The sequence below is a fragment of the Erithacus rubecula genome, assembly GCF_903797595.1.
Source record: "Erithacus rubecula genome assembly, chromosome: 14".
NCBI classification, from domain to species: domain Eukaryota; kingdom Metazoa; phylum Chordata; class Aves; order Passeriformes; family Muscicapidae; genus Erithacus; species Erithacus rubecula.
The window spans coordinates 14,364,083-14,374,915 of NC_136666.1; the positions used below are offsets into that span (position 1 = coordinate 14,364,083).

At 38.7% G+C, this 10,833-nt stretch overlaps 1 protein-coding gene across 3 annotated transcripts in view; it reads right to left on the reverse strand.

Moving 5' to 3' along the window:
- Positions 1-1,724: 1,724 nt before the first annotated feature.
- Positions 1,725-10,833, reverse strand: part of DNAAF4 (dynein axonemal assembly factor 4) — a 227,520-nt gene continuing 218,411 nt past the window's right edge. Inside the window, exons 2-10 of one of the 3 annotated variants that reach the window (XM_079317705.1) lie at positions 9,232-9,357; positions 8,581-8,728; positions 8,101-8,234; positions 6,850-7,090; positions 5,953-6,092; positions 5,260-5,369; positions 4,427-4,580; positions 3,297-3,402; positions 1,725-2,277 (exon numbers count right to left, since the gene is read on the reverse strand). In XM_079317705.1, the coding sequence (XP_079173831.1) occupies positions 2,168-2,277; positions 3,297-3,402; positions 4,427-4,580; positions 5,260-5,369; positions 5,953-6,092; positions 6,850-7,090; positions 8,101-8,234; positions 8,581-8,728; positions 9,232-9,354 (1,266 nt within the window). In that variant the 5' untranslated portion in view covers positions 9,355-9,357 and the 3' untranslated portion in view covers positions 1,725-2,167. Of the gene's footprint in view, positions 2,278-3,296; positions 3,403-4,426; positions 4,581-5,259; positions 5,370-5,952; positions 6,093-6,849; positions 7,091-8,100; positions 8,235-8,580; positions 8,729-8,814; positions 9,037-9,231; positions 9,358-10,833 lie in introns of those variants that run through there. The other 2 variants (XM_079317704.1, XM_079317706.1) reach the window with 2 other exon arrangements.

Below are 10,833 nucleotides of genomic sequence, written 5' to 3' on the forward strand. Positions count from 1 at the left end.
CCAACCCCGGGCACAGCCCCGGCACGGCCCCGGCACAGCCCCGGAACCGCCGCGGCCACAGCGCCCTGGGCACCGCTAACCCCGGGCACAGCCCCGGCACGGCCCCGGCACAGCCCCGGAACCGCCGCGGCCACAGCGCCGTGGGCACCGCTAACCCCGGGCACAGCCCCGGCCCCGCCATGGCAGCGCCGCGCCGCCCCGGGAGGGCCCAGCGGCCCGGGGAGCCTGTGCCGGTGTGACCGCGGGGAGCCGGGGCACGGAGAGCTCCGAGATGCGCTCCGTTACACAGCAGTGCAAGGAAAAAACAAACAGCCACCACCCGCACTGTCGCGGACCAAAAAAACAGCCAAACAAACTAAAAGCCCCACCAAAGAACACCCCCAGAGCATGCCCCCGCCAAAACAAAAAAACAAAACAAACAAATAAACTAAACAAAATCTTAGATTCTTCTAGCCTCAGGTGGAAAAACTCTGATGATTGGGAATTAAGTAACTTGGATAGTCTGCTGCTTCAGGAGAAACTGTCCCGAGAGCCACTCGGACTGGGATAAGGCAGCTCCCAACTCCCACTCACGCTCCTAGACCACATCCCATCAACAGGAGTGTACAAACACAGCAGGTCCGAAATCCCAGAGGTACAGACCCCCACAGAACTCTGGCACAGGAACAAAAAATAAATGGGAGATGACAACAGGCCTCAGTAATAAAGTCTTACTCAAGTTTTATCTAAGGCAGCAACTTAAGTGTCAGCTTCATGTCTTACATGACTGAGAAGCACAGAACCCTTCACTGCATCCCTGGAAAGCAGCAGGTTGTAACTGGCTTGCTCAGCAGCACTAAGGGAGGTACCTCAGAGAAGTTTTACAGCAGCCTCGTCAATACAGCACTGGAGCACCTCCCATAAACAGACCAAGAAGTATTTGTCATCTGATAACTCACTACCTACAGAGGAAAAGAATAAAAATAAAAACCCATGCATGTGAACATGAGTGAGTAAGCAAAGTCACTTGTACATTTCTCTAGGATTCTATTTTTCAAATTCCTGTATCTTAGAAAGAAAGGTTAGAACTAAATCAAATCACCCCACAGTCTCACTCTATTTTTATTTTCATTATCCATACTTTCTGCCACACATATTAAGATATTTTCTATGCTTAAGATTAATGCAGAAATTGACATAAATCTCAAATTTTACTTTCTTCCATAGTCACTGAGTCAAATTACCACTGTCCACAGTTTACTAAATAAGGTCAAAGTGTGAAGTTCCTCACTCTCCACCATGCATGTATTTCAATATACACCTTAAGCAATATTTGCTCTGACCACAAACACTTAACAAATTTGAAATGCTTTGCCCTGTTAGTTGAAACACTGAGTAAGATGGGTTGAATAAGATGTGTCTTCCTCCCATTGTCAGTCTCTCCTCCTTAGCCCTCATTTCCCCTCAGCAATTAAAAAAGAAAACAGCAAGATCTGTAAGTATAGCATTACACTCAAGGCACTCTAATTGCTGCCCTGCCCTCCTTCCAGCTGTTATAAAACAGTATTTTTGGCCCTTTCCAGTGCAATGCAGCAGTTTTCTGTGGGAAAGCAGGGGCAGCAGCTACCTCAGCCATTTCTGACTTATCTCAGCACTCCTCCCAAGGCTCTAAGTAAAACATCTGGAAACAATGCCTGCCATCTTCTCCCAGATATAATGCTATAAAATTTGCACACAATATCATATATCTGCCTGATAAATACTTTATTATAAAGACAGCAATCAGTCATAAATGGTATTCAGGAAAGAGACTGATGCAAAAAATTCAGAAGTTTGCTACAACTGCTGCTGAAAGAAATGTAGTTGAAATGGTCCCAGTTGGGAAAGAACACTTAACAAAAAGGAACTGCTTCAAGTCCAGGGTTTCAGATTGTCAGAGTGATACAGAACGCTAACAAAAAGCAAATTATGACAACTTTGACAATATGACATATTTAAAATATATCTAATCATGTTTATAATACTATACTTTCTAATAATATATCCAATCTTTTACCAATTTTGTAAGTTCCAAGTAAAGTAGAAAAATGTCTAGGTAACACACACTGAAGAGAAATAAGATTCCTTCTGATATCCTCAAAGGCACCAAAGAGTTTATCTTTTTATATATATATTATTTTTTTTTTAATTAAGAACTTTGCATTGTTCCTTGAATTAGATGTCGAATCTTCTCAGCATCTTTTTCTATATCTTCATTTCTAGGATCGATCTTGAGAGCTGCTTCATAATCCTGAAGACCTAATACAGACACATAAGAATATCAGTCAATTAGCAACTAACTGGAAATAACTACTCCCCAGTCATATGCACAAAGTATTCATCTTGAGGTCTGTCCTTAAGTAAGATGGCATCAGAATGACATCAGCTTCCATCAGCAAATAAACTTATTTTTTGTTTATCTTATTTTACAAAATATTTTAGTGGAAACACTCTACCACATAAACATCTTCAGGTTTTGAAACATGAAAACTTCATTCATGTACATATATACCTATATATGTGTGTGTGCATGAGAGACTGTTCTGAAGTGTTCTGCAGAAGAGGAAATGATCCTGGGTGAAAATAAGGACAAAAAAGAGACATGAACTATGAAAACTAGAGCTTGTGAGGAAAAACCAAATCATGAGTACAGGAAGTAAAATCTTGCTTACATTAGTCTTTTTTGTAAGGTTTCAAAGTGTAAATGAAGTTGTAAGGGAATAACCAAGTGATGTCTAAGTAAAAAAAATGTAAACAATGGCCAAAGCTTAGTACTTCAACACTGACATTTTGAATATTGTTCAATTTCTAGTATCAACTTTCACTTGTAAATTTGCTTTACAAAACTAATCTGATACTCTCGAGGAACTGAGTAGGGACATTGTAAATTCAGGTATTTTTCACACAAATCACATGTACCTGATGAATCATTTTACTCATCAATATGGGTTTCCTACCTCATTTTACAAAGGCGTTATTAAGCACTTCACAAGATTTTAGAAATATTTCAGATTATTTTAATATCTTCAGTGGAAAAACTCCTTAAATGAGGAATGCAACCCATTTTATCAAACTTTTAAAGATTTTACAAGTATCTGGTAAATTATGAAAACAATAAAGAATGTGGCATTAAGGTTCATAACAAATAGACACAGATTGTATAAACCTCCTTCACAATCACTCCTGAAAAACATAAAGGTGTGAGCAGCCTCACTGTGCCAAACAGAGTTACTTGCATGTAAATTTCTGTACATGTTTTCATAAAACCAAGGCCTCACCTTCAGTGTATAATTCCAGCTGACAAAATGCTGTTCCACGTCTCACATGGGCTTTCACTCGAGCCTTCTCATTATCAGGAACAGGAGGTGTCAACAGTTCCAGTGCCTTTACAAATGAGAACACCCAAAATATTTGTAAGTAGATATTCCATAATTTGGGTTTTTTTTCTGACTTATAAACATTTCTCTCACCTAATTACTGTTATTATATAGTGACATAAGAGCTATTCAAACAGAAATAGCAAATAGCTATTCACATTTAACTATAAATGGTTTTGAATCTAGTCATTAAGATTTGTTATCCATCACCCCAGTTTGCCAACTACAGTTACATTGCCATGGCTAAAAATTGACAAATGCCATGTTAAATGTTTATTGCAGTCAAATAATGTTTTATCTTTTCATACATCATATAACCTATCATGCTATCAAAAGAAAAAGAAAAGTAGCACCAAAAAAGCACATGTATTTTATTAGTAGTTATTAGGGAAAAAAACCAAAAACAAGATGAAAAACCCTCAAGTGCCAAGACTCAAGTACTTACTAGTTCAAAAAATAGTAATTATTGGAAAACTTCTTCCATACTATTCAGGTGCCATTTGAGATTCTTCTTTTTGCACAAATAACAGCTGCTAAAACATCAGGACATTACAGCCCTCCTTTAAAAATGTTCAGTTTGTTGGAAGTTTTTTTTATCCTGCTTATCACCACTTTCTTTTTCTTCCAACAAAATGAAGCACACCACAACATAATAGAAAATGTATAAGTATACTTTGGTTTTGTTTTTCTCTGCTCCAAGTTGTGGGTTCTTTCAAACATACATATTGTACATACTGCTACAATATTTTTATCTGTAAAGAAACATACTGACCAATATATGGCCATTTGTCACAAGTGTGTGAAAGCTTGGTTTAGGGCTTATTTTATTGTTGTTTTGTTCTTAATTTTTGAAATTTCATTAGCCACTCTCAAATTTTAATATTTCACTGTGGCTTCATTATATCAATTTTGAATTTTAAAACTTTGAATTGTATCAATATGTGTTTACAGATCTGCTTAAAACAGAACCATCATGGTAACAAATCACATGAATGCGTAAGATGACAGTCAGAGCTCCTGGATTTTTATACCTTGGAGGAATCTTCAATAGCTTTGTGTAAATTTCTCAGTTTGAGGTGGCAAGCAGCACGGTTCAGGTACAGCAGGGGAAGTGAACTGTTCAGCCTCACTGCAAGGTTATAGGCATTTACTGCCCCAAGGTAATCTCCCATTGCAAACATTTTGCTAAGGAGCAAACAAAAAAGTGAAACATGCACTTTAAAGATGGGGATAAATACAAAATCAACACCTACTAATTGTTAACTTATTTTCAAAAATTTGAGGTTCTAGCAGCTTTTTCTTTGAAATGCCAAATTATAGCCTTTTCTGAGAACAACAGAGCTGAAGTTCAGTGCACCTTCATGCTGCCAATATAGCTTAGAGATACACAACAAAAATAGTCACTGCCTACAAGCAATGAAGAATTGTAAGAGTGGACACATTTATACAGACACAGGACTAATTTTGAAAGCTTTGTATATCTGCTTATGATTGCCTAATCAAATAAATAAACCAATATTTGTATCAAGTTCCTAAAGTTTATTTTACACAGATGTTTAACCTCTCACTAAAAAAGTACAAATTAAATTAAATCCACTTAGGTATAATAGTGCACTGCCTCAACTTTGTTCAAAGAAGAATATGCATAAAGTGTTTACAATGATTTTATTCAATTTGAGCTACAACAATGCATCTCATGATGTATCAGATTCTAATCAAGAAAATCTCTAGCACAACTACCATGACTACTCTAGACACTCAACAACTCTGTCTAGAAAAAATATAATACACCAAAACTGAACAGTGGACAAACACCATAAAACTAATTAATTTTTAATACATCTTCAAGTGGAATGTAACTTACTTTCCTTTGTCCTTTAACCAATCTGGATTCTTCTCTTCTTCTTTTAAATCTTCCAGCTCAGATAAATCAGAATTCATTATCCTTCGAGCTTCTGCTTGTTTATGTAGCCACTGTAAAAACCAAAATGTGCTAATATTATTTCTGAAGCAAAAAATTCAAATCCAAGAAAGGATTTTATTCTCACTTCTTCACTAATACTTATCAAAACAATTTTATTTACCACATATTTTAGACAGAGGATAATATTTGTGTCCAGTATGAAAAGTTTCCCCAAATATATTATTACCATGAAAAGTCACCACATCTCAAATACATTTTTGTTTACTTGTCTGTTTTGATCTTTCAAAATTACTTTGTGTTCACTGAATGGAGCTCAAAAGAGCCATGAGCTTCTTTGAAGACAGAACTGAAAGAACCTTAAATATAAAAATTAGGATATTTTAAATTTTGTACTTCAAGGAATTAAATTATTATTGCTGACTTTTCTCTCCCTCCCAAAAAAGGAATATGTTATTTAGTAATCTCCACAACCACATGGTGAAAATAATTTTTATATACAATTTTTTTCTTTACATCTTGATTAAAATAAGACTGCCTTCCTTGGAAGATAAGGACATTGAACAGGTAACATTCCTTGGCACAGACACTATTTTTGTATTAACTGAATACACAATAAATAATTCCCCACTTTACCTCCTCCTCTTCTGCAACACGAGATTCTCGCAGAGCTGTGGGAAAAACTCGTGGAGTGAAGTTGACTTTAATTGTAGCAGCAGCTCTGGGAGCTGGTAACTGTTCTTCCTTTAAATTCTGTGAAAATATACTGCAGGAACCTATGAAAAGAGTTAGAGCACTGGAAATGAAAAATGAAGCAAAAGATTTTTCTGGTTTTCTACCAAAGTCCAAAGTACACCTGACTTAAAAATGTGGCACATTAGAATTAAACTTTTAACCACTTGAGAAAAGTTTAGAGTTGTTCTTTTGAAGGGAAAGTTCAAACAATTTTTCTTCCTAATGTAGCAAGTAAATGAATGGAATTATACAGCATCTGTCACAAATGAACCTTAACACCTCTTTCACCTCTCTGTTGTTTGTATGATGCTGTGACATTGATGTATGCTTCACAAATTGATGATGTGACAGGGCAACAACAATAAGAGCTGAAACTAACCTATCAAATCAAACAAACAAAAACTTAAATGTCTTCTGCTGGTTTAGTTCCCTCAACTGGCTCTCCAGGGAGCCAAGACACAGGACAGAGAGAGCAAAAGGATATTGAACATTTCCATGAAATCCAGCAGTTAGGTAACTTTGGGTAACAAACTCCACCCCCAGGAAGTCTGCATCACACTGCCAGAAAGGCTTTCTGATTCACTTTTCTAAAGCTTAGAACAAAACCCACCCTTGTATTTCCAAAGACTTCAACAAAAGCTAAGAACTCATGTGCTTTAGCTCAAGCCTGAAAATAACAATTTTAAAAGAACTGATTCAGTATGGTGGAGAGAAAGATAAGTGATGAATTAGAAACATCTAGGCAACAAGTTATACCCACACTTGAAAGAATTATTAAGTACAGTTCAATCATACAACCTTTTGTGGATTTGAATCTTGTCTTGGAAGTTCCTTCATTAGGAATCTGAGTTTTATTCATTTTTTCATTTTTTCTCTCTTTTAATGGTTCTATTTCTTGATATAGTCCTTCTTTTTTTTGAATGCTCTTGTATGTATCACCATCTTTTTGTTGGTTTTTCCATAACTCCAACTCTTTAGCAACCTTCTGCCGCTCCTTTTCTTTCAGATCTTCAATTCTTTTTCTTTCTGCTTCCTCCAGCTATTCAAACAAAAAAAACCCCTATGAGATACATAACACCTGATAATACCCACATGGATCCATTAAAGTTACCATTATTTTCCCAATTTGGTATCCCATGCATAGTGTAACCAATAATGTAACCATATAAGGAGAGTTAATTAAGATGCTTAAAAATTACTGTGAGAGTGAAGATTTCTGATTAGGTTTTAGAGGTCTCATCTCTAAACTGTTTCACTAACTAAGGTACAATCTAGAAAACATTCAGAAATAAGTTTCACTTTTAAACAGTGAAAATCCTAGCCATGTTCCAATGTAGATCTCGGGAGAATACAGAAATGTAAAATATATGTGATGATCTGAATATACTATTTCTTATTTCTCCTCTTTTCTTTGAGGTTATTACATATTTAGAAGAGGTACAACATTGCTACTAAGACAGTCACTAACTGTAACTCTTTTTGGTCCATATTGCATATGCAATCTTAAAATTTCATAGCATGCTCAAAAAAAAAAAATTCAAACACAAGTGAAGTGACCAGACTTTTTATATACATTAAAATTTTAAGAACATATCTTAAAATATACATAAAAAGCAGAATAACAAAAATACAAACACACAAAAGCCACAAAGTAAATCTGATACAAAACACAACAAAGAATAAGTAAGATTTTTTTAAAAAACAGTATTTTTCATAGTGCAAAAGGACTAAACACCTGCAAAGGCAACAAAAGACTAAAGTTTTGCCACATGACTGCACTTCCCTTTGAACAGACAAAAATCTGAGCTTCTCACCAAAAACTTTCATTAGTATTACTCACAGAAAATGGCAACTTCTAAGCACTTTGTCAGCAACCTTTTCTTATTTGGTAATAAATATGTTTTAAGTGCAAAGAAATAACAGAGTTCACCACCACTATAATAAAAACAGGAACTTTTCATATTTTTTAACATACATTTAACAAAGCATTTCTCAGATTAGCTGGTAGCTGTTTACATATATATCTTGCAGAGCTCTTTCTAAACCTACCTTCATTGTGGCTTCCAAAGCATATTTTTTATGCTCTTGTTTTGTAATTTTCCTTGCTTTTGTCTCCTCTTTTGCCTTTTCTTGGGCTTTTAGGACAGCATTCTCTCTCAGATATTGTAGTTGCTCCTTGTCAGCTTAAAAAATAAACTATTTTAGTCATTTAGGCCAGGTATATACCATGTTAATGAAAACATGATTTCTTCTGTTATTTTGGAAAATACAACATGGATACAATTTGACAAACCAGGGTCTACCAAGCCCTTCTCTTAAAGAGAAAAATCAAAATTTGCTTAAACACAAAATGTAAGTTTATGAGAAATATTGTTTTGTTTCAGCCACGCTAGAACCAGTGGATGTTCTTTGTTCTCACATACTTTCTATTTTTAATAATGAACAAGGTTGAATTGAGCAGATATCTACCAGAAGTTTCACAGAGTGGTTTCCTTACACGCAGTCTAATTTCCAGAGTGGAGCACTTACTGTTTGCTAGAGTTAGGGAATCCCACATGGCCGGTTCTTTTTTATATAAAGTGAAGAAAATGTTTCCATCTCCAATCTTTGCTGTGCTATTGGTGTCATCAATAGGAGCGAATAAAACGGCTTCAAATAAAAAGGGAGGGACGCTTACCTACAAAAATATAATTTGTACTAATATTTACTACTTGAAATTAACTCTTACATATTCAAAACACTTAGCATAAGCATATAGCAAACCTCAAGAAACAGCTATTATTGATAGAACTAATTTGCTTTGTATCCACTGTGGTTTGTAGGAGTCCAGAGAACGCGCTTCCTTCCCGTTAAGGGTGGGTGGTCACAAGGTTGTATTTTTTATTAATGGCATTGAAAAAGTCGGTTCTTCAGCACTGCGACAGAAGCCGTGTATTTCAAATTTAGGATTATTATTCGCAGTATAAGCAAATGTATAAATTCGGTCCATTTCTAGGGTGAAGGCAGCCTGCTGAGCGGGGAATGAGCAGTGCTGGAGGCTCTATCTGCCGCAGGTTTAGCAGGTTTAGCACAGGGAGATACTCGCGATGCAGGCCGTCAGCTCGCGGGGTTGCCATGGCGCAGGGCTCCGCTGCAACCCCGCGGCCGAGCCCCGGGAGGCGAGCGCGGCGCGCCGCCCACCTTCAGGTACCGCTCGCTGCAGAAGATGCTGCCGGGGGTGGCCCGGGCGCCGCGCAAGGGCAGCGAGAGGTACACGGCGCTGAGGGTCTGCCGCCAGCTGTGCTCCCGCAGCCACAGCGGCATGGCGGCGCTCGGGGCGCTCCCGCCCCGCGGTGCCACCCTGCGGGGCACGCCGGGAGCTGTAGTCCCCAGGGCCGGGCGCTCCCAGCCCCGAAGTGCCGCCCCGCGAGGCACGCCGGGAGCTGTAGTCCCCAGGGCCGGGCGCTTCCGGCCCCCCAGTGCCGCCCCGCGGGGCACGCCGGGAGCTGTAGTCCCAGGGGCCTGAGGGCCGCGGACACGGCTCACACCTAAGCGCAACCGGGAGGAACGCAGCTCATATCATCCATGTACAGTTCTAGATAGAGACAAATTGCTGGTAGTGGAGAATTTCTGACAAAAAACTGTCAAAAGCCGAGGATGGATTTGATTGATACACAGAACCACAGCGTGGGTCAGGTTGGAAGGAACCACAGTGGGTCCATCTGCTCCAGCCTCCCTGTTCAAACAGGGTCGTTCCAGAGCACATAATACAGGATTGTGTCCGGATGGTTCTGGAACATCTCCAGTGAGGATGACTCCACAGCCTCTCTGGGCAGCCTGTGCCACACAAAAGTTCTTCCTCAGTTGAAGCAGAACTTCCTGAGCATCCATTTCTGCCTGTTGCCTCTTGTTCTGTTGCTCTGAACCTCTGAGAAGAGCCTGGCTCCATCCTCTGGCACCTCCCCTCAGACATTTACACACATTGCTGAGGTCCCATCCCAGGCTCCTCTTCTTGAGGCTAAACAGGCCTGACTCCCTCAGCCTGTCCTTGGAGGAGAGATTCTCCAGACTCTGGAATCAGCTTGGTAGCTCTGTGCAGGACCTGCTCCAGGAGCTGCATCTCCTGCACTGAGGAGCCCAGAACTCAATACACGAACCCTCACCACAGCTCAGCAGAGAACAGCATCACCTTCCTTGATCTACTCGGGCAATGCTGGCACTGAAACTCAAATGTGCCCTGAAAATAACTGGGTGATACAGGCACCCCATGCTATTGCTATTGTCTGCTGTACTGTCTCTGCCAAAAACTGGGGAGGTAATTTGCACATTACCACTCCATGTTTCTCAAACAAACTGTAACACTGTATCTGCCAAAATAAAGTCTAGTATATTAAAAGTAATGGCTTCTGGAGAATATGGCCTCAAAGATGAGCCAAACACAGCTGGATAAACATTCAGGTATGTTTGAGTTCCTGAAAAGCAGGCAATTACCTAGAACTATTAGGAAAAATCCAGAAACAGTAAGTCTACTTTTCCCTCTTGCTTTTAAAATGAGATCAAGAATAATGGACTTTAATGTGGATCACATCACCTAGTATTTTTGACGTGTATCACTGAAGATTTAATTTTTATGTTCAATTACCTATAATAGCAATATTCAAATAGGAGAGGTTATTTTTAAGTACTGTATATGTATGAAAATAGGTGTTGCAGAGATTTGAAACTTCCTCAGAGCAAGAAATCCATCACAACTCATAAGATATCTGGGTTATTCTCACCCTCACTCATTCACATCAATATTAT